At 43.6% G+C, this 24968-nt stretch overlaps 1 protein-coding gene across 4 annotated transcripts in view; it reads right to left on the bottom strand.

Moving 5' to 3' along the window:
- UTRN (utrophin) overlaps nucleotides 1–24968 on the bottom strand; it is a 764396-nt gene that overhangs the window by 511522 nt on the left and 227906 nt on the right. For all 4 annotated transcript variants that reach the window (XM_088474412.1, XM_088474409.1, XM_088474411.1 and 1 more), the window contains 10 exons: nucleotides 24041–24214; nucleotides 22087–22242; nucleotides 20133–20303; nucleotides 10988–11167; nucleotides 9181–9309; nucleotides 7465–7635; nucleotides 4814–4957; nucleotides 3812–3943; nucleotides 3301–3450; nucleotides 2539–2712 (listed from right to left, as the gene is read on the bottom strand). In XM_088474412.1, coding sequence (XP_088330538.1) covers nucleotides 2539–2712; nucleotides 3301–3450; nucleotides 3812–3943; nucleotides 4814–4957; nucleotides 7465–7635; nucleotides 9181–9309; nucleotides 10988–11167; nucleotides 20133–20303; nucleotides 22087–22242; nucleotides 24041–24214 — 1581 coding nt within the window. The remainder of the gene's footprint in view (nucleotides 1–2538; nucleotides 2713–3300; nucleotides 3451–3811; nucleotides 3944–4813; nucleotides 4958–7464; nucleotides 7636–9180; nucleotides 9310–10987; nucleotides 11168–20132; nucleotides 20304–22086; nucleotides 22243–24040; nucleotides 24215–24968) is intronic.

Genomic DNA, 24968 nt, shown 5'->3' with positions numbered 1-24968 from the left:
CAAACCGCCCAAGGGGGTCGTGAAGAGGCCAGCACCAGATGACGCCACCTACAGAACCCTTTATGAGTCAAATCCTCCGCACTAACACCTGCAGCACATGACTTGCAGGATAGTAAAAATGGGTGCAGTATAACGCTCTATCTCCTGGTCAGACATATCTGACCAATCTTGGCGGAAATATTAAGCAGCACTATACTGGTCCTGACTGATGCCAAAAATTAGCTGCAGGGACCCATTTTCAGCGTATGCAACACACAGTTCCATCTAAAATATGGCAACGTGCAGCACGCAACAGTATGTGACAAACCACACAAATATTAACAAGTATATAAATGTGAGGTCTCAGAACCACCCTAAGTACAGCTGTATTAGGGCAGATAAAGAAAAGGGATAGATATACACTGACAGGTGAGAGAATAAAGTACAGCCAGCACTAGCATAAGTCACATACAATGCAGATATATACATATATACATAAACATGTCATATAATATACTGCACTATTACACTGCATTCAACTGCCCAGATTCAGTGTCTGGGAAGGCTACAGCGCTGTGTACACTGACCTGATGGTGAGGTACGCAGGGGGACTGGACCAACTGCCATCCTGAGAGATTTCTGCTGCACCACAGAGATAAAATGGCCGCTGGAGACCTCAGAAGAAGCGTGGCCCGCGGAGGAAGCAGCTCAGCGACGCCAGACTATGGATACTGAAAGGCGCGCTGAGCTGAGGGGAGGAGCCGCTGTAACAGGGAAGGCTGCCTCCCCTGGCCGGCTATTAACCCCCGGGACGCCGGCTCCCTGCACCGATCGTTAAGTCCCTGGTGGTCTAGTGGACACACGGGGTATGGGGGGCCCGCCGCCACTGCCGGCGCCTCCGGTCTGTCCCCTGAGACCGGAGGCACAGGACTGCATTTGAAATGCGCGGATCACCGCAAGCGGTGATCCGCGACCTTACCTGGTCCCCGTGGATCCGGCAGCAGTCCTGGGCGCCCACAGAGTCCGGCTAGTACAGACTCTGGGGTCCCGCTGAGATCCCCAGATCTGTACTGGCGTCTCAGCGCCAGCGGGGTGACGGAGCGGCAGCTTAGACGTCCTATGGACAGTCCGACGCTGCCGCTCTGAAGAGTCCAAAGTCCATGGAAAAAACTTTGTCCCTAAAAAAATAAAATAAGCTTAGGGGCTGCTAATCAGCTCCCCCTGCGCTAACGGTGACCCGACTCCGGCCGGGCACCAACTTAAACTGAGGTGCCTCTGGCTTGGGGGTGGGGTTATAGGGAGAGTGGACCCAGTGCATCCTGGGAGCTAAAAGCTTTAACTGCGTGGTGCCCGGATTTGGTTCCCAACCTATACCCCAAGGTCAACCCTGTGGACCCCCTATGGACCCTGAAGTAGAAAACGGAATATTTCGGTGCATATGTGACGTCACGACGTGACCTGACATATGTGATGTCATGACGTCACTAGTATCAGCGGCCAATGACTAGCGGCCTGAGCGTGGTCCACAAGCCAGGCCACCCCCCGCATCACCCTCCGGACCCCCAACGGCAGCCGCCGGACCCTCGTGACAGCCGCAGCACCCGCCGGACCCTTCCACCTTACCTGCCGGACCCTTCCGCCTCAGTCGCCGGACCCCTCACGAAACCCGCCGGACACCTGTAGCACTCGCCGGACCACTGCAACACTCGCGCGACAGCCCTGCAGGACATCTGTAGCACACGCCGGACAACCGCAACACCCACGCGACACCTTCCGGACCCACCCGCCGGGCCCCCCCCCAGGTATTCTGAAAACCGGAATAATCCAAAATCCGAAATGCTCCTGGTCCTGAGCATTTCGGATATGGGAGACTCAACCTGTATAGATATATACATACACACACACATATATATATATAAATATATATATATACTATTCATTACAAGAAATATGTTTTATTTGTGTAGTCTTTTGAGTGGACACATTTTTTGTTTCTGAGAACACATTACTAAGGTGAAAGCCCATGAGACCCACGAACAGTGTCCTTTAGGCAAGAAAGCAATAATGATATTACTTAAATAGAAGTTATTTGGACAAACTTGATAGGGTATGGACTAGAGAAGGCTAAATTCTGAGTACATTTTTCTGGTCCAGTAACATTTGATAGAGGACAGACATATGTTGTAACAAAACAACAGTTTGCTCCATTATCCAGGAGTAAGGACAGTCTGAGTGAATGAAGGAGTGTGTGAGTCTAGTAATGTTTGCTTTTATTGGTACGATTCAAATACAAAATCATACCTTGCGGTCTTTACTTGAATCTGGATTAAAAATCTCTTTGATTAATGCTTTAATATTTACTGCAAGTTTAACAACCAACATGAATGCAGCAAGCATTATTTATGGTGCGTCCTTAACGAGTGCACATTTTTCACTTCCTAAAAAATTCAATCATTTAAATGGTCAATGAGCTACTGTATAAGGATATATTTCTGCTAGTAGAACCAGTTATATAGTAAGGATGTAGTATCAGGCGAAGGTGCCCTAGATTATATGTACCAGACTGTGATGTTGAGATCCAAGGTACATAGCAAACTGCTTCTCAATCTCCTCCCAGCGTTGCTTCACTTTGCCACCATCGACCTCTTCTGGTGAACCTTGTTGGAGAACAGTAGTTTTTTTCTGAAGAGCGATGAATTCCTCCTTATGTTGCTCGACTTCATTAAGCAGCTCCTGAGAAGACGCATAAACAATCTTATTAATTTCCTAAAGAAAGGCAAGCAGAGCTATCATATATATAATAAAGAGTCTGAAGTAGTTTCATTGGAAAAAGTTGGTCAAATGCAACACAGGGGAACTGCAGATCAGACAGCCAACTGGATTAGTTGGTGTTGTTATGGTATGGCTCACATACAGTAATTATGAACTGGAAAAGTGGATGTGCAATGAAGTTTGCCAAATCCATGACAGTCTTGCTTCTTTATAGGTGCCATATACAGCAAAATTATTATAGAAACACTTTTTGTATTAATAGTAATCATTCCTGCATCATCAGTGAATTGATTTGCAGGAAAATGAAAATTTAAATATAAAGATTTTAAATCAACACACATAGGAGACATAAAACCTTGCAAAAAGTGGAGAAGTTGTCCATAGCAACCAATCAGCTTCTACCTAACAACTAACAAACATATTCTATAAAATGATAGGTAGAAACTGCTAAGGGCAACTTCTCCTATGTCCACTTCTGCACTCTGTAGAGTGCCTCTTTGGCAGTATAGTAAGATTTGTTTTATCTATCACTCATTCAGTCCATCCAACCTGAAGTTTCTGGTCATCCTCTGCCTCCAGACCAGATAGACGATGTTCTGTCTCATTTAGCCATTTAAAGGAAATGTCTTCCTGCGGCTCATCCTGTGTACACACTATAGAATGCTTAATCTCTTGATTTCTTCTTACTGATTGTAGTTCCTGAACAACACACAAATATTGTTACAAGCAGTGGAAAACTGATACAATACTTTCATTTAATGTAAAACATTTAGAACATTTCATAGAGGAAATAAATAAGTAACGCAGAGAACTGAAGGAAAGACAATTTGAAGTATGATAATACAGAGACAATCAAATGGTGAACACTGGTCATCATGGAATTTGTAGTTCAACAAAAAGCATGGAGACATCAAGCCAGGAGTCCACTTCAAAGTTTCCCAACTACAGTGTCCATATTAGTGAGAACATTTCTCTTTGGCCCAATGTGTTTGGTCATATTTGTACATTGTGATATCATGATGCAGAGACTGAGTAATGAGTTTAGAGGTCTCGTCCCAACCTTAGCACTACTGTATCTGGTCTGTAAGAGCAGTAGCTCCAGGCGGAGTTTTTCTCTCTCGATGTCTCCCATTGGCTGCTGCAGTAAATGTTCTCCTCTGTGCAGGATGTCTTCAATGTGAGCCTCATCAATCTGATTTAGTGAAATGAAAGTCATATGAATGATCTGAATGGAGTTTCCTGTGCTACTTATTATGGACTTACTAGGTATATAAACAAAGGCAGAGCTGTAGTACAGCTGAGAAACAACTGCCCACTATACTGAATGTTACACATATCTTAGCTATTTATCAGCAGTAAACTGATACAATAGACATGAATTAGCTTTTGCCAACACCCGAATTCCCAGCTGCTAGTTACAGAGGCTCCCAGCCCATCTATTCTGTACAGCAACACACAGAGGGATAAACAGACAATTTGTTATCACTCAATTCAGCTTAGCCTTTTGAGACATTAGATTTATTAATAAACAGATCTCTTAATTAACTATTTAAAAAATACAAAGTTTTACCCTGCATTATAATAGATATGACATTACTGTATGAATAAACACTGGTCTTTTGGTTAAGTCACGGAGTTCCGAAGTCGCTGTGTGCAATGAATACGATTAGATAATCAATCTGAATAAACAGGTTATTGTAGGGCAAAGTGGGGCATGACTCCGTTTGCACACAGAGAAAAAGCAGGTACAGCAGCACTGAGAACATTAACAGAGATAAACAACACGCTCAACTTTGATGTGCTGTCCACGGACTTAGTATAAACTTTTAAGGACATATTAATACTTTGTCTAAGTGTAGACAATATTTAATTTATATAACTTGTTGATTGGAATTCAGTTGGTAACTATATATTATGTGGTAAACAGTAGGAAATTCAAAGACCATATATTAGCTCTATACTAATCAAAAAAGCTTCTATTGACGTTGTGATATTTGTAGTGATACAAATGGTGTTATTACTCTTCTGTCATACATTGATATGTTCCTGTCTCTTTACCCACCTTTTCACCTTCTGCAGGAAATTGCAAATGTTTCTCTAGGACCTTCTGGATACCAAGCAGCTCAGAATCAAAGCCTTCCAGCTCGGCAGCAGTGGGCTCAGCCTGACCAAGTTCTTCTGCTGGGGGATCCTGACTGGCCAGCATCTGAGCAGGACACACATTCAGTAACAAGATAAGTGATAAGCAACTGTTCATTCATCTCACCATGCAGAACATTCCATGAGGGCACCGCCTCAGATTGCCGTAGCAGTCTAATTAATTTCATTTACTAGCCCTGGTCAACATCTTCCCAGCCACAGGGACTGCACAAAGCTCCAACACAAAGCCCATAGTAAATTACTATGTCACTTGTTTCACATTAGACAGCTACAGAATTATACACAAGAAAAACAGAATTATATATGTTAAAGGAGAATAACTTTCAATTAAAACATATCTGATTACTTATTAAAATAGGTATTTCTCACAGACAGAAACATCAGTTCAAAGAAAATCAGGGACAGTATAATGAATTAAGATAGTGCTGTATAATCCTGTTTCAGAATAAATGTTTGTGATGCATAGCAGCTAAACATTGAGTGACTACTATAAAGTTGCATTTAATTTAATTGCACTTAATAGGAATAGAATTTAATTAGAATTTTTGTTTTGTGCTTAATTAAACTTTACACGTTAAATGTGACTCTCACCTTTATTAATAACACTGTCACGGCACTATTCTCTGCTATGTATAGGGCACGTTATTGCATTATTCTACTGTGTACAGTAATGTGACGTGCGCATTTATATCTAAAGGTGAGTACACACTTGACAGATATATCTGCAGATCGAGTGATCTGCAGATGATGGTCATTCATACACACTGAACGGCCATCATCTGCGGGTCCCGGCAACCAGGGGGCATGTCCCGGCAGGCAGGAGGCGTGTCCCGCCCCCCTCCTTGCGGCTGCCACTCTGTGTGTACAGGCGGTCTGCAAAGCATCCCCACACCATCACACCTCCTCCTTCATGCTTCACAGTGGGAACCACATATGCAGAACCCATCCGCTCACCTTCTCTGCGTCTCACAAAGACACGGCGGTTGGAACCAAAAATCTCAAATTTGGATTCATCAGACCAAAGTACAGATTTCCACTGGTCTATTCCATTCCTTGTGTTTCTTGGCCCAAACAATTCTTTTCTTCTTGTTGTTCATCCTCAGTAGTAGCTTCTTTGCAGTAATACGACCATGAAGGCCTGATTCACGCAGTCTCCTCTGAACAGTTGATGTTGAGATTTGTCTGCTACTTGAACTCTGTGAAGACTTTGTGCGGTCTCTAATCTGAGGTGCTGTTAAGTAGCGGTTTCTCAGGCTGGTAACTCTAATGAATACTCTTGGTCTTCCTTTCCTGGGGCAGTCCTCATGAGAGCCAGTTTTATCATAGCGTTTGATGGTTTTGCAACTGCACTTGAGGATACATTCAAAGTTCTTGAAATGAAATGAGGTGTGACAGGTATATGGAGGTGTTGTATTGATGGAAGGGTATGTAATTTGGATCCTGGCGTACAGAATGCCAGTTCATTATCCTGGTGCCAGCACTAGCGTCGCGGTGCCTGCGATCCCGGAGGTATGTCTGAGGGTTAGGGTTAGGTATAGGGTTAGGCACTAGGGGGAGGGTTAGGGTTAGGCTGTGGGAGGGGAGAGTTAGAGTTAGGCTGCGGGGAGGGAGGGTCAGGGGTAGGCTGCAGGAAAGTTGGGTTGGGGGGAGGTTAAAGGTTAGTGTAAGGGTCGGGATGCCGGCTGGTATTCTGACCACCGGCATCCCGACTGCCGGGGTCCCATACCCAACCCGATTGGAGAGGGGTTTTTGAACTTGCAGATGATAGATATGTTTGCAAAAAACACTGAAAAAGTACTATACAGACCTTTTTCTGTATCCCAAAATGTTTGTAAATACTTTAATTTGCTGAAAAACACTTGCTTGCTATCATTTTTCAATCATAATAAAAAGTGCAAAAAGTCAGCCATTTGACACCTGTTAAAAAACCTCCAGTACTTATGGCCACTGACAGCCTTCTATATGGTCCGAATAACTCAGTTGTCACTTTTTGGGGGGCTAGGATGGTTTCCCCCACTTTTTCATGCACTTCTCCCAGGGCGCACTTTGTATTAAAGCAACACACCATCGCCGAGACTACCGCAAATTGCCGTTTCTAATTGGATCTCGCATGTATTGGGTGCGCGCATTTGTGTAATGTCTGTGAGCTTCATGAAACAAACTCAGATTTGCAAACTCGCACCTAACAGGATTGAGCCCTCAGGTTGGTCCTGCTCACTTACGTCATTGTAAAATGTAAAGAGGTAGCAGCGCTACTGCATGGAATTGGAAAACTATTAAATGTGACTATCAAAATTTTTAATAAAAAAAAAAATGTATTTAAAAAGATGGACATTTAAGAAAAGTTTGTCAAAATAATATATATGGAAACTACCAGCCCCCACGGTGTCCTACACCAGGGTAAAACTAACAAATTGGCACTTTAATTATGACTAGAACTGAAGTATATTTGCAAATAAATTAAGCAGTTTGCATCTCCAATATAAATATTAAAAGCACGAAGATAAACAAATACTGTCCTAATTAGTACTTAACAGGGACTACGAATCCTACCTTGGCAGATTTGATGTGCTGAGAGACCTTCTCAAAGTTGCGGGTAAGTTCAGCCAGCTTTGGTTCTACCAGTTCACGACAAGATGTGCCGCGGCTGCCCATGAGCATTAAGGCTTGGTCACGGACATTATCTACTCTGAGACTAACGTCATCCAGCTCTGACATCAGGCGCTGAAATCAAATATAAATATTAGACAAAGTGGCTGCCACATTTCCTACATGTTGTATTCTTAGTTTGGGCATGCAATCCACTTCTATGATATTTAAGGCTCCTATATGAAAAGCACACAGTCAAGTCATTTTATCATACTTTGGGTCTGTAGCAGAGTTGAACACAAATCAGTTTCACAGACGGATCTTGCGTGTTTTCCCTCTGCACATGCTCCATGGCACACATCTATGATGATTCAGTCATAATCAACTCAGTCACATCTCCACTTGCGGCTGAAGTTCTTAACTAGGTAGTAACAGGGCATTCACATGTAAAGGTGGGTACACATTAGACAATATGTCGCCTAATTCGGCATATCGTCTACAGGGGTCCGCGGGGTCATTCATCGCAACGACAGATTAAGACTACATGCTGTTCAATCTGTCCATTTGATGACCGACCCCATGCTTGTGGATGCGGCTGGTGAACAACATATTGTGCGGTCAATCACCATATCATGCAGGGTCAAACTACCACACAATATGTCTAATCATCGCATCATACTTCGGCCAGGTGCACACATCGTGTAATGTGTACCCGGCATTAGTTTAGCAATGAGGTGTCAAAGGAATTGCGGGGTATGCAGAGTTATACATACAGTAAGATACGCCTGCTTTCCGATGGATCTATTGCACCAAGAATAGGGTGCAAATGAGCACTAAAAATTATAACAGCTATGAAACCAAGCGGATGAATAAGGGCACTGCAGTGACATAGCAGCATACAACTGTGCATATCGGTGACTACACAGACATCATTTGATCAATAGATCTACATGTCTAGATAGACACCACATATTATACAATCAACAGGTCGACAGGAACAAAAGTTCGACACACAAAGGTCGACATGGCTGAAGATAGATAGGTGCAAATGTTGACCTGGTCAAAATGTTGACACAGCAATTGTTGGCACATTTTATTTTTTTCCAGGGTTAGGGTTAGGCACATACCGGAGAGTTAGGCACTAGGAGGGACGGTTAAAAATAGGCACCAGGAGGGAGGGATAGGGTTAGGCACCAAGGGGAGGGTTTGGGTGAAGATTAAGTTTAGAAAATATGTGTCGACCATTTTTTGTGTTGACATTTTGACCATGTCGCCCTTTTGTGCCTTTCTATATTCATCCATGTTGACCTTTTGTGTGTCGACATTTTGTCCCTTTCAACCTATTGACTGTCTACCATGTGGGGTCTATCTAGGCACTGTCTATCTTTTTCATGTAGATCTTTTATACCAAACCCATATTTATCTGTACATGCAATGCGGGTTCAACTCTGCATCGGCCCCATCACAACTCTATAAAGTACAAAAGCTTAGTCACAAGAGCTTACAAACACAAACTGCTCTAAGACATCATTTCTGCAGCTGTTATTAAACTACATGAGATATGTTCTCCTATCACAAAAGGTCATCTGCTTCTCTAGGTATTCATTTGGTTAAAAATAAAAGTGAGAAAATGAGTTCATGGGTGACAAGGTTTTATATCAGTGTGTAGTGAAACATTACCTGCACAGTTTCCTCTTTCTTGCTAGCAGGCTTTTTCTCAATCTCATCTAGAAGAGCTTCCGCTTGGTAGAGCCAAGTGCTTATGTGAGCCACATTCTCATCGAAAATCTCCATCTGACTCTGGTGATTCTGACAAAGCACAGAGACGGGTCATTGGCTGAAAACATTCAAGTGAATGGCTGCTAATGAGCATTAATTTAGAGAGTTGGCACCTAGCAGTGACACAAGAGAACGGTCTCGAATCACAGATACAAATAACGGGAAAGACTTGCTTGCATGTTATAGCAACAAGTCTACCATTCATTCTATGTCAAGGGTCAATGCCACCATTTAATTGCTTTGCTCCACTGAAATTAGATAGGTCTTATTTTTTGCATTTACAGTTTCATTCAACATGGAGGAAAGTAAGTGATTAGTGATTTAGCAACAAGATTTGTTTCATAACTTGCCAAACGAATAGAGGTGAGTGAAAAGGGAGGTAAACGTTCCCTGCTGATTTGCTATTGTAAAAAAAATGAGTGAGGGTTTAAAAAATATGGATCATCTGTCCTATTTCAACCCCTCGTCCTTACTACATCAAGCCTTAGAAGAAGAAAAAACAACAGACTTTAGGGGATTTATTTTTTAATCGAAATAAAACCACCCCTAAATTTTATATGAATTCTCCTTAGAGTTCAGATGGAAGATTCAGCGACTCCTTTTCTAATGATTAGCCAGGTGTCATGTCTGATAGGGAGGCTAAATTATGTTTGCTATGGGCTCTATAGTTAATGAAAAAATAAGAGGCAATAAAGAGCAACCTTGTCTGGTGCCATTGCCAATATTATCCCATGTTTCTCCCATCCCATCTGTTCCCCAACCTTCTTCTCCTATCTGCTCGCACCTACAGTGATATCATTGTGATAGGAAAGAGATAGTATATTGTAGACTTTTTCTGCTATTCTTTTAATTTTACAGGAGATTAAACAAAGCCCTTGCTATAGCAATTGTTTCTATACTGGATGAAATGGTGGCACAGACACCAGAATCACTCTGTGCGTGCCTGTGGAAGGACCCTGCAGATGTGTCCTCATACAACTAGCATCTTTTCACCATATGGCGACTTAAACGCTCCTCCACTGGTAGCGAAGCCTACTTTTTCCTAAATTGTGTCTTAGTCGTATCTTAGCCACATACAAAGATGCTCAGTGCATCAGGGATGCTAGGTTACTACTTTAGTCACAAAGGAATTGCCAAAATAAGGTGTATGGTCGCAGATTCGGCATAATAAAACATGGCGGTAGGAATCGCTGCATCCACTGGTATTGGAACCTTTAATACACAGATATGCGACTTAATCACATACAGAAGTACAAGTAGTCACTGTGCGCTTGCAATGTACTTTTGTCGCTTTAGTGGTGCGAATGAGATGGAAATTTTAAGATAAAAGACACTTGACGAAGCTAAGGGGCACACCAAATGGGGCTATACGGCGTGATTTCATATTAAAAGAGGTTTTGTAGCTGCAAAACGATATTCTTGTGTAATACTCTATGTGGCTACATGGTAAGTTTGTGAATAAAAAGATGTTGAGAGCCCTTTAGTCAATGATGGGTTGGCCATGTGCAAAACTTATTGTGTGAGTAAGGGGACTGAAGATCCAGTGCTTGACAATACGCTGACTACAGCAACAAGTTATCAGAAGTTAAATATAAGAATATAGCTTATAGGTTGAAAAACAAGATTCTTCAATGTAACATGAAAACCATATAGTGAAACTAGTTAGATATCACGATACAACTGGAGTGCAGTGCTGAGGAGTACCTACCAATAGGGTATTGCACCAGTCTTCTGTCCAAGTGCGGACTCTGCTCCAGCCGGCATTGAGTACACAGAGCTTCTCTTCCAGGATATTCTCGCTTCCATCCACCAAGCACTGCAAAGCTGCACTACTCTCCGTCACACTGTTCAAATCAGCTTTTCTCCTCTCCAGCTCTTTCAGCACATTCTACAAAAGGAGCAGGCCAGATTATTCAGAGCACGCTGACAAACCCTTGAGATTCCCCAGCTCTTATTTTTTTTTTTTTCACACATTGCTTAACAGTACAGGACACTGTACAGCTCTTATGTTTAGTAAGTGTACATTTTTGTTTTACAGATGCCCAGTTAATAAATGCGCCCTATTGATCAGCATATTTATTCTGCAGATTAGTCTTTGCCAAATCGTGCTACCATAAAATGTAAAACTTTTAAGACCCTAAAACACAAAAGGCTCATAGTGATGTTGTATAAAGTCGTATGAGCGCTCTAATAAGGTGGTTCAGTCATTATCACTCCATGTGATTTCTATCTAGAATACATTTTTCACAACATATGGCCTGCATAAAGTTTTCTAAATACATTTTAGTTGTTTCCTTTTCACAGCAGTTTGTAATGCAGTTATTTTCCACAATTGTGATTCTCTTTACTATTGTCAATAAGCCACTAAAAGATGCTAACGTATGACTTCCCCATCCTTTCCCACAGACAATATGCTATGTATTAAAACATGCAGCTTATATGCATCTATTTTAATATTCAGACAGGGGAAAAAATAAACACTGCTACATACAAAGGGGTTTATGTATCAAGTAGTGAAAAGTGCGGAGAAGTGGACCAATGGAGAAGTTGCCCATAGCAACCAATCAGCTTTGAATTAGCATTTATTAAGTACAATCTATAAAATAGTAGGTAGGAGCTGATTTGTTGCTATGAGCAACTTCTCCACACTTTTCACTGCTTGATACATAAATCCCAAAGTGTCTTATTTACACTGGGTGCATGCAACAGCGATGTGTAAAGCTTTGTCAGCTTCCACCTTTCCAACTACTACTGTCTCCCACCAGCCTTCCCACCCTTTGTGCCTTCTCTCCAAAAGCGGGGGAGAAGTTTGCATCCTCTCCCCCAACACATTGACTGTAATACTTATTCCACTCCCTGATGCTTGTTCCCATCTCAATGATCTCATCATCATGTCCCTCTCCTCCTTTATCTTCAAATACTTGTTTCACCATCATTTAAAAAAATCTCACTTGACCCAGACTTTCTCTCTAACTACCACCCTATGGGGAAGATGTAGCAAGCCTCATAAAAAGTGGAGAAGTTGCCCATGGGAACCATTCATTGTGAAACACAAAGGTCCTTTCTCATTCCCCATGATCTGTCTACCACCATCCTCTCCATTAGCCACTGTGCTATCATGGTTCATGCTCTACCGCTCATTTTCAGTATCCACCTTTGACTCTCTCTCCCACTCTCTTCCTTTACCTTTAGGTGTTCCAACAAGAATCCTTTCTTGGCCCCCTTCTCTTCTCCATTTATACCTCCTCCAATGCCTTTAATACATTATATACACTGATGACACTAAAATCTACCTCTCCACCCCTGACTTTTCTCCCTCAATCCTCTCTTGCATTTCAAACTGCCTTTATACCATCTGATCCTGGTTGTGCCAGTCCTTCCTGAAGTTAACATAACCAAGACTGAACTCATTGTTTTCCTCTAACCAGGGTGCCACCACCTCCTCACCCTCGCTCTCTCTCTGTGTTAATAACATCACCATCTCTAATGTCCCCCAAGCCTGCTGCCTTAATATCACCCTCGGCTACCCTCTCTTTCACTCAATCTTACCACTTATACCTCTGGATCCAGTCCCTCCTCAACTCTGATGCCTCCAAAACTCCCTACTATATACTCAGCATTTCCCGACTTGACTACCGTTACCTGCTCCACTCTGGCGTGCCTCTTGCTTATGCCCACTTCAGTGTATCTTTAACGCTTCTGGTCGCCTCATTTTCCTTACCCACCATACAGCATCTGCTTCTCCTGTCTGTAACCTGCTTCACTAACTCCCAATACACCTCAGAATCCAGTTCAAACAACTCACTATCACATATATAGCCCTAAACGGCTCCATACCTCCTTACAGAATTTTTAGCAGATGCTTCATTGACCAAAACAGTCAATTTAAGGAAAATATCATCAGCAAAAGACAACAATTTGTGTCTTTATATCTGTGCAATAAAATTAAGTGTCATGCAAAAGAGAACAGAAACTGCAGGACAATTTCACCATGTGGCTTGAACAGACAATTCAAGCAAAATAAACTCCAACAGAACTCCATAGAGCAGGACATCCTAGTCAGTTTGCAGTGCATAAAACAGTCAAACATGGCAATGCACTTTGCATGTTCAGTGATGCAAAGGGTATAAGGTAATAGAATAACAAGCAGTAGAGGAAGGTGATATGGTCAGATGAATAATGTTCTCGACAAATACACACATAGCTCCAACCCAATTACCTCGAGATCCCTAAGTGCCAACAGTGAAGGGATCTGGTGGTCCCGTAACGTTGTAGGGTGCATTTTTATGGAATCATTTAGGTACAGTCTTTCCACGTTTAAGGCTAATCTGTAATAGATGCTAATGTGAGATCATCTTCACCCCATGTTACAGCCTTCCTTTACTGGGATTCTTTCTAAAATAGCAATGCATAATAGCTTAATGCAGAGGTAGCCAACCCTGATCCTCGAGAGGTACCAACAGTGCATGTTTTCCAGGTCTCTTCACAGAATCACCAGTGAAAAGTTAGCTCTACCTGTGGATCTTTTCAAATGTGTTAGTGGGTAATGAATACACCTGTGCACCAGCTAGGTGATCTGGAAACGTGAACCTTTTCGATCACCATATTTGAACCCAATTGACAACTGACATATTCTGGAATAATGCCCAAGATATAGTTTTCCACCACCAGTTATCAGACATCAGTGGAGCGACTTCCTTGTGAAAGAATGGTGCTACATCCATTCCCTCAGAAGAGATGTAGTCAGCATCACGAAGCAGACAATGTTGGTGGACAGAGGGCCTGATTCAGCTTGGATTGCAGTTGCTAATATGCATGCAACCGGTTGATTGTTGCGTTCTGCGCATGTGCATGCATCGCAGTGCGCGTGCACGAACCAGCCACTGTGATCGCAGTGACTCAACAGACCTATCGCAGAGTGATTGACAGGAAGTGCCGTTTGTGGATGGAGACAGGGGGTGGTCGGCGAAATGCAGACTTGCCAGTGCGTTTGAATGCCTTTGCAGGGGTGTGCATAAATTAGCCACTGCGATGCCCTACGCAGCCTGAAGCCTCATAGCGTGCCAATAGCAACCACCCGCTGTTCCCTTAGAACACTATGCGTTCACCGGTACTTAGGAGGCCCCCTGGTCTTAAACTTGGGATAGTAGGGGCTTGCATGGTTATCCTATGGCCTCAAATTGTAATGCAACAGTTTATGGATTGAAGAAGTAATGACACCAAGGTGCAAGCAACTGGGTTGCACTAGAGAATAGTGCGAGGGCTAGGACTATCGAGATGTATTTATGACAGCTGAGAGGAGGCTGGTGAGCTGAGATGGCACAGCTTGAGATGCAGCCTTGCGGGCCGAGGTGCGGCTAGTGAGCCGGGATGATACAAGCCGAGATGCGGCCTTGCGGGCTGAGGTGCGGATATGAAAGACGTGGAGCGGCTAGTGAGCAGAGATGATACAAGCCGAGATGCGGCCTTGCGGGCTGAGGTGCAGCATTGGCAGCCGTGGTGCTGCTAGTTAGCTGAGATGCGGCCTTGCAGACTGAGGTGTAGCCATGACAGTCATGGTGCGGCTAGTGAGCCGAGATGATACAAGCTGAGATGCAGCCTTGCGGGCCAAGATGCGGCTATGACAACTGAGGTGTGGCTAGTGAGCTGAGATTGTACAAGCTGAGATGCAGTCTTGCAGGCCGAGGTGCGGCTGGTGAGTTGAGATGGTACAAGCTGAGATGCGGCCTAGCATGCCGAGGTGTAGTTAATGACAGCCGAGGTGCGGCTGGTGAGCCAAGATGGAACAGGCTGAGATGCAACAAATAGGAGACACAGATGTAACGAGCAAGAACTCCACTGGCAATAACCACAAGGACACGTACGGATTCGCTATAGCCGGCAATGAACCAGCAGGCTTAAGAAACATGAAGGACCAATGGTAACAAGGCAAGGGATTAACGAATCCCACAGGAGGAAACGTCATCCGGATCCCGTGCCATGGTCAGGCATTCCAGTCTCCCAGCAACAGCAGTTGCCATCCCAGTATGGCGTGTATGTAGTGTAGGAGCAGGGTTTAGAACAAGTGGCTGACGAGCCGGGGAAGGAGAGGCAACCGGAGCACAAGAAGGTAACAAGACGAGCTGGCGACTTGTAACAGCGAGGCTGCGATGGTACTCGATTGTACCAATGTTTTCACAGTCTTGCTAAACATTACAGATGTGTGTAAGGTGAAGTGGGTGTCCTTATGTTATGCTGTAGCAGCATAGCGATCACAATGGATAAGGATACTATCGCAGTTGAACTGCGTGCGTAATCCCTATAGCAATCGCAGTTGTGATCGGTAGTGAATCAGCCCCAGAATCCCAACAGTGGCGATCCCGACAGTGAGTATTAGGGCTAGATTTAGGCGCTAGGGGGAGGGTTGGGGTTAGGTTGCGGGAAAGTGGATTACGCTGCCGGGATCCTGGCCACTGGCGTTATCAGCGCCGGGATCGCATACCCAATCCCCTCAGAAAGTACAGTTGCAGACAATGGTTAACTCAATGCTACAACACTTTAAGGCACTTCATATTTCTGAGTCTATTTTTTTTTTGTTCACTTTCTGTAGTTCTAATATAAAGAAAATTCACAAACCAACTTCATTCGTAGAGTAAATGAAAACAGTAATAAGAACTCTTTCAGTAAATATCCATCACTGGAATTTATACAGCATGCAATTTGCAATTTGAAGCGATTAAAAATTCATTATCCAAGAATCATTTGCATCCTGGTGCAGCTAAGCCACAAGTGATTTATAATTAAGTCATTTAATAAGTTAGGCACAATTTGTTTTTGCTGTGTACTCATAATTTAGAGAGAAATCTAAACCAATTAATGCTGAATCAGTGGCAAGCTCTGTGCATTTTCCTATTATTTTAGGATAGAATGGGCATAATAAAAGAGTATGTAAAATAAATCTAAAATCTACAGGTCTTAAACAATTACAGTAAGGCTTATTAACGTAATGTATTGTGCACAAAACTGACAAATGTTAGTTTCTATTTTTGAAACTCTGCTAGAAAAACGTCAGCTACAGGTTATAGCACATTTGTCTGCACAGCAACATATTACATAAATAACAGATGCATTCATGTTATTTCCCCTACACGAATAACCAGCCCATCAGTGAAACAAAATGTTAGTTTTTTTTAAAGTCCACACAGTGTACATAGTAATAATGCTATTATATCGCAGCCGCAGCAGTTTTTCTACATTTACATAATTGGGTGTGTCTTAGATGCAGACAGCAAATCAAACTCGACAGAGTCGGTCATCATTATCAACCTTCAACTTGCACCGCAAGTCATCTCCAGCCAAATAGGTGCCTTTCACATTGACATATCCTTACTTTACTATAACTGCATCTACACGCTACCTCCAACCCAGTCCTGACACCCTTGGCGGAGTGAGTCGCAAGTTCCAACCGCGGCCGGATCAACATGGTAAAAGGGCGAGACTTGCCGTTACATCCAATATGACCATAATTGATGCTCAGTATAAAAAATAGTTGGCATTCACTAATATAAATGTTTCTGTAGTTGAGATAGTTGTCTTCTGTCTTTAAATATTATCTCTGGAGGGGCTAATCAGATGAATGCCAACACATAACGATAGAGACATGGGATTCCAACTAGGGCACTATCTGTGTGGAGTTTACATGTTTTTACAGTATTCATGTGGGATCCCTCTGTGTGCTCTGGCTTTTTCTTCTCATTATTTGCTTGGATAAACTGATCCTAGTATGTGTGTGTTTTAGAGAATTTAGGACCTCATTCAGAGGCGGTCGTTAGTTGCAAGCGGTTGCCCTGAATCAGGGCAGCCGCTTGCATCCTGAACGACCGCCTCCTTGTCGATCGCTAAGCTGTGGGTTAACATCCACAGCTCTAGTGACCGACATGGGTGATGGTTGCGATGGTCAAGACCATCGCGACCATCGGGGCTTACGACCAGACCCTAAGGTTGGGTCAGGGCACTCGTAAGCCCCAGGGAGCTTCTTGCTCTGATCGAGCAGGAAGCTTCCCACTGAGATCAGCAATGATGTCAGTGGGGCCGCCTCCAAACGGCAAGCGTTCTGGCGGGAACGCCTCCGTTTGGGCAGGCACGCCCCCTGCCCGCCTCCCAAATGGGGCGAGCTGTCACTCACCATCGACAGCTCACCCCGTCTGCTGCGAGACCCCTAGCGATGGAGCGTCCGTCGCTAGCCGGGTCTCGGGCATGCGGACGACGGAGCCGGCTCTGTCGTGCTCATGCTCAGTGGGGCAACATCGAGTCGGTTGCGAGCGCTCAGCGCTTGCAACCGACTCTGAATAACCCCCTTAGACCTCACTGGAGCAGGCACTGATGTGAAAGAAGAAGCATTCTCTGTAAAGCGCTGTGGTGATGTTGATACTATACTAGTAATAAAGTTTACTATTATTATTAATAAAAAATAATAATAATTAAATATATTTACGCATTGGAAATTTACTGATACTACTGATAAAAGATCATATTTGTTTAGTCTAAACACTGTGTTGAGGCTTCATATTTTTACACTGTTAACAAAATGTCCACATCAGAATATGGAAAGAACAGTACATTACTATTGCCCCTATCTATTCACGGATTTGACTGTTTTTCCTTCTGCAAACAGAGATTAGAACTGTGCTATAGGTATTTGGAGCAAGTTGCCCTAAAATCCAAATTATCCCCTGCAGTTCCAATTTTCAGTTTGCATGTATTGGCCCTTCTGTAATTTTATGCAAATTGCCTACAAACTCCTTTCCTTGTGTACATCCGTGCAGCCAATTGGGATGCCGACTTATAGCATTCCTGCACGCTGTAATACCGATTGGCACATCTTTAAGCTGCATATCCACTACACGACTGATGAACGATTACGACATCGTTATCATTCAATCGTTCATTATTTTGTGCAGTGGACATTGAGCCCACATTGAACGATATATCGTTCAGTGTGGGCACCCTCCATCATCCCCAAACCTGCACAACCTCACAATATCGTCAGATTGGACAGCAGGTTCGGGCGATGAGCGACGGTGTCAATGACCGGCGGGAGCGCGCATCACTGGTCGTTGACAGCATATCCACTGCACGATTAATGAATGATTGAACGATAACGATGTCGTTATCATTCAGTTATATCATGTAGTGGATATGCACCTTGACATGCCACCATAGGCTGCACCATCGAAAATTGCACCAGTGCTATGGCAGGTGCAGTTTCTCTTGTCTGACCCAGGGCCGTAGCTAGGGTAGTGCGGCCGGTGCCATCGCACAGGGCACCACAGGTCAGGGGGCGCTGTTTGGGCCTGTGAAATTTCTGTTTATTATCATTCTCACTTGTAGCTTCCTCTTATTTCATCCCCAGCATCTCCTGGCCTCTCCTATCTCTTCCCTGGACCTTCCCCATGAAGCCATGGCCCTTTTTTGGGTGCATTATGTCCCTTTGAAAAATTAAGGGGGCGCCAATGCTCTTTCTGGCACAGTGCACCAAAAAGTCTAGTTACAGCTCTGGTCTGACCCATTCCCTGTCTGGGTCATTAGAACCAATTCTCTGTCTGCCCTGGCTGGGGGGTTAGAACCCACATTCTCTTTCTGCCCTGGCTGGGTGGTTACACTGACACGCCACCTACACTCCCATAACACAACCATGAGATGGCCTATTTTGGATTTCATTTCATGCCCCCTCCCAGGAACACCCATGGTTTTGCCTCGCCATTTTTGATGCCAGTGGTCCTGTACACAACAGCGCATTTGTGCATACGCACAGGCTAACGCATGCACCATAGGGGTTTTCAGAATATTTTGTGCATGTGCAGTAGCAAATAATCGCTCAACTGCTCAAACATTGGCACTGCATGCACCTCTGTATCAGGCTCACAATGCAGCAGTCTCAGTTGCACACAAATATTTCATAAATCACCCCCCAAGTCAAGATGCTTCTGCTAATATAGTGGACCTAACCCTAAACAATGAGAGTCCTCCTACTGGGACACATATTAATATGCTTTTTAAAAGAGAACTAACTTAGCTGTATGTACCACAGAGGCCTCCAAAATGTCAAAAGATAAGTAGAAGGACTAGCGCTCCCTGGAAGCTACTGATCCCATACCTACAGATGTGTCCACACTCCACATACATCCAGTCACCTTGTGCGTTAAACAGCCCTTCTAGTCGTGCCATGCCGTGGTGTGACTCAGTAGCGCAGAGCGTCTTTACGTGAGATTTGTTATCTTCAAATGTGTCTTATTTGCACAGTGATGCAGATAGGACGCACCAGCAGCTTCTGCTGATTAAAATGATATGCGGTATGTCTATATTCTGTGTGTGACTGCTGGTGTGACTGCATGCTAAATACTAAGTTACTATTGTGCATGCAGATACACCCGCAGTCGCTTACACAATATAGGCATGCCGCATATCATTTTAATCAGCAGAAGCTGCTGGTGCGTTCAATTCGCATCACTTTGCAAATAAGACACATTTTAAGGGAAAAAGTTGCACGAAAAGACATTCTGCGCTACAGAATCGCACGTTGCTCACACATTATGTGTAACGGAGGATAGATGTATGTGGGCACATCTGTATTTCTCAAAATATACAGAAATGGAAATAAGTTCAGAAACAAACTAGCCAGATAATGGTCAAAATATCAGTAATACCCGTTAAGTAGGCTAGGATCATTATATGGCATGCATCATGTTGTTAAATATGATTAGAAGTGCGTGGATGAATGGGACAACGATCCTGCCACTTGACTCTCAGCAGGAGGACTGCAGTGTGTGTGGGCAGCTTCCATATTGTCAGATAAACAAATACACAGTACTTACTTTAGCCCAGGCAACTTCAGCATCCAGATCAGCACAGAGATTGTCAGCCGTAGATTTCAGAATGAGCTCAGACTCAGTGGCACTAAGCCATTCAGACAGAGAGGTTGATTCTTTCTTTAGCTTCAAAGCTAAAATAGCAGCACGTTCCAGGTCTTGCTTCCCCTCTGTTACCTACAGAAGTAAAAGAGAAAGCATTAAAATAGGAGTATACCACAGGCTAAATTCATATTATTATACAAATGGCAGAACAGAGACTAATCACTACAAGTCACTCATTAAGGAGCTGCTTATTTTTAGCATTCTGTATTTTTTCTGCATCATCAGACAAAATCCATTTACCCCACATCAGCTGAAAAAGAAACAATAAAATGTCGGCCTCGTGGATTTTAAAACAAAACTTCTGCAGGTGCTTTTAGGAGACTGACTGTGTGCGTGTCAATCAGTCATTCAATTTAAACTCAAGCCTTTTGCAAGTGTCATTAGCAGACCTGAGCATGCTGGGAATCCACAGGTTATACAGACACTCATTGTATCGGAAATGTTGTCTCCACGGGAATGCTTCAATAAGGTGGGAACTGCACTACATGGTTATTTACAGAATAATCATTAACTCAGAAGTGTTGGAGACATATCATGAGGCTCCTACCCTGACAAATAGTGTATAATGTAGACTGTAAGTGGAATATTACATCAAAGAAAATAGAGGCAGGGAGATGGGCAAAGGTTTAAACGGTTGCTCATGATTTGATGAAAACTGATAGGGGCATAACATCAGCTTGCTGAATGCAGAATTCAGGATTGTACAAGAACATTATTAGATTATTTTATCAGTCAGTTATATCATTCTGTTTTAGATGTGATATCCCTATTATTAATATATGTGCCTTAAATAAAGCCAAAAATATCTAAAAAAAAATAACAAGATGACACTAGGAAACGTTTACTATGTCTATTGATGAAGACCCTGCGCAAATTGTAAATCTGTAACATTGATTTCACAGCAATACAGCTTAAAACCGGCTTGTACTGTATTTCACAATCCGGTGAAAACTCTTTTGTTATGCAAGGATTTTCTCTTCCTCAATGGCAGCAGCCCTGCAGTATAGGGATGGGCAGATCGATTCATTGTACTGAGTTGAGCCTCATGGCTCAACTCAGTGAAGTGTCTCGAGACAGTGTCTCGAGACACGGCTCTCTAGATACAGCAGCGCTGGAGCCAGCAGGGGAGCCAGCGATTCAGAGTGAGTCGCTGACAGCTCCGCCCCCGTCCGCACTAAAGCTCAGGGTTCTCACTGACTCTCTTGAGTCAGTGCACTCCCCGAGCCCTGGCTGTAGCTGCGCGACTCAGTGAGTCACTGACAGCTCCGCCCCCCGCAGCCCAGCTCAAGCCTCTGCACTGACTCAGGAGAGTTAGTGCACTGCCCTGAGCCCTGGCAGTAGCTGCACGACTCAGAGTGAGTCGCTGACAGCTCCGCCCCTACACTGCTGATCTGACACAGTGGAGAAGTGTAATCAGGTCGGATCAGCAGGGTAGGGGGCGGAGCTGTCACTCACTCTAGCTACCACTGATAGAGAGGCTAGGGAGGTGGGTGTCTCGACTCACCAAACACTGAGTGACTCGAATCATTCACTCATCTGAATGATTCGAGTCAGTGTGTTGAGACACTCACTTAATAGCCATCTCTACTGCAGTAAGCTCATGCACTGCCGGTACACACACATGCCCATTGAGCTCCGGTATACACACATGCCCGTTGAGCTCCGGTATACGCACATGCCCGTTGAGCTACGGTATACGCACATGCCCGTTGAGCTCCAGTATACACACATGCCCGTTGAGCTCCGGTATACACACATGTCCGTTGAGCTCCGGTATACACACATGCCCGTTGAGCTCTGCCCTGGTTGGGATCTTGTGAAGCCTCTCTGGTCTTAGTCATAGTCATAGGCTTACCTGGGCACCAAGATCATTGTACAGAAGTTTTAAGGCTGTTAGTTGTTCATCCATTAGTTTTGGATTATCGGTCTGTTGTTTCTGTACAATTTGCCTTCCTGTTTTGATGACAGTCTCAACCTCCAACTTCACTTCACTCAGAGTCTTGTACAATTTCTGAAAGAGAAGTATATTATACAATGGCACTATGTACATCTTGTGGAAACTTACAAGTAATATAATAAGAATATTAAGTAACATGAAACACGTTGGCCTGTGTCTTTTTGATGCTGCCACATAGTGCAAACTGGGGATTCACGCATGCAAAATGGGTGCGTCTAGGTTATTTAAGAAGTTAAGATTAAGATAAATGATGATGCTTAACAGGGGAATATAAGACACATTGTAAGTGTATCTGGGTGTGGGCTACAATTTGGGAAAACCTATATGTCAGTATGGCAAAGGAATGGACCTGATTGGACGTACGCCTGTTGACGCAGCAGATTTTGTGTATTATGTGGTTGATTTTCAGTTGGACGCAAAGTGACTGTTTATGTGATGCCATGGAAGCCTGGCATACTACCTTATGCTAATGTGAGCTTCCGTAGGGCTAATGCACCATCATCATTAGTATCAGCACTTGCAGCAGACCAATGCTAAGTCTGAAACAGGCTCCCTTTTTCCTAACTCATGACTCAGAATAGCGCAAAACTCCAGCTACATGCCTACGATACGCGTTTTTCCGGGTAACAGCACGCTCCCGGTTTCTTCAGATGAAACGCGTCAAGGATCCTTTTTGCACAAAGATTGCCTAATAACGGAGTATACACTGGCTACAGCAAACCAGCCCTATTAATACATCTACGGATTGCCTTTTCACATCAAGCGGCATATGACTGGCGGCTAAAACACTGCGAGGCTCAAATATCCATATCCAGTGGAGCACACACAGGTCCCTTCCAATTGCGGAGAGACAGTCCCACACTGAAGTGCCAGCTGACGTAACACACTGGAGAATTAACCTAAACAGCGTCTGGAAAGGTGCATATCGGACTACCTCCTGGGTAAATAAACCCCCCCACCCACATGCTATTCTTGCAAGTATATATAGCCTTATATACCTACCGTTATTATACTAGCAATCAGTACCATACTTATCCAATATTATTGATACAAACAAGTCCCTCTGACTATCATCTTGGGACTATTGGAGTTGGAAACATTCCTAAATTTGTATCACTACAGTGAACTGTGGGTTATCACACATCTAATAGCGTGGCTGATTACAATTTTTATCATATTTACATCATAGGATTAACCACGTTATCAATTGGATAGCAATATATTTTTTCTCAGAATGTACTCCTTGCATTTGTAATATTGATATATTCATATACTTCATCTACTGCCTATCCTACTACCCCTACTACTTCATCTACTGCCTATACCACTCTCAGGTCTATATATTGTTGATTAACAGTTTTTTATCATGTTATTATAGGAATACAGTGTATTTGCATAATAAACCTTTTTACTGAATTCTATACGGCACTTCACATCCGTTTTTTCCTTACTCATTGTTTATTGTGGGATGCAGAGCCCACTGTGATAGCTGCCGTTTTGAATTCAGGGTACACATTGGTTATACACCAGCGCACCTCCTTCTTCCTATTGTTCTTTTTGGAGCAAATACACCTGTTTTCAGACATATCTCCTACGATAGGCCAATGCAAGTGCGCACTGACCGTGATGACTAATAGCAAACCAAGCTCATGATGAGGGGTCAGATACAAGGCATGGTGCGAATATACACATCTATTCATGTCTTTGTTATACAGGAGCACAATACGTCCAGCTCAGCATCAGGCCCAATGTATCCAATAAATGCTTACCATAAATACATTAGAGCAACCATCACTACGGATATTCGCCAGTGCTCAGATCCACTGGGTAACCTAAGAAAATAAAATCTTACCATGCATCCATCCATGTGTTTCTGTATGACATCTGGGTCAGTATCCTTTACATCAAGAACACCAAGCTCGGCTTTCACCCCATCTAAGACACGTTTGCAGTCCAGCATCCTCTGTTCAAAATTAGCAGGCTTCTGGAAGAGCTGGAACTTAGTAGACACCTCTCGCAGTTTCCTCTGTTGAAGTCAAACAGATATTTCTTAATTGGACCGCCATCATTTTCCAAACAGGAGCCTGATTCCGAGATGTACCCCAATGCATTCACAGCTGCGATTCCGCAAACAGCTGCTGTGCGAATATATTCTAATGCTGTGGCTGGCTGGAAACGTACTGAGACGCCCATTGTCAGCTTCGCAGATCCAAGCAAGTGTGCACAAGTACGCAGCCGCTGCTGCAGACCATCCCATAGGCAGCCATCTGAGTGGCTCTATGGTCATGCAGATTTGCTGCTTGAACTGAGCATTAGAACAACTTTATCTGCATATGGGATCACAGATGCAGGCTATTACACGCCCTAAAAACGGCAGAGACAATCCTCTATTATTTGCCCCCACTCCCCTTTACCTCCCAAAATGGTGCCTGACTGTCAATCACTTTGCGAAGAAATCCTCTTTGTGAGTGGTTTCACAAAGGTACCTTGTCACGTGCACAGTGTGACCATGTCATTGACCAATATTCGCTCAACTAAATATCGGAATAGCATACATCTCTGAATAAGGCCCAGAATTAAGGGGACAAAGTGATACACAATAGCAAACTATGGAATCAGTATGTAATACCGCTGGCAAGCAAGGGTGAAAATACTGATCATCACTTAAGGTAAGTATCGCTAACCTAACCCCCCTAACCCTAACCCTCCCTTAGGGGTGCCTATCCCCCCTGTAAGTGCCTAAACCTAACCCCCCCCTTCCCCGCTGCCTAAACCCAAGT

Source organism: Taudactylus pleione, unplaced genomic scaffold (assembly GCF_031769625.1).
Source record: "Taudactylus pleione unplaced genomic scaffold, aTauple2 ptg000154l, whole genome shotgun sequence".
In the NCBI taxonomy this organism is placed as follows: domain Eukaryota; kingdom Metazoa; phylum Chordata; class Amphibia; order Anura; family Myobatrachidae; genus Taudactylus; species Taudactylus pleione.
The sequence above is the reverse complement of the archived record's forward strand: the minus strand, read 5'-3'. Positions and strand labels throughout refer to the sequence as shown.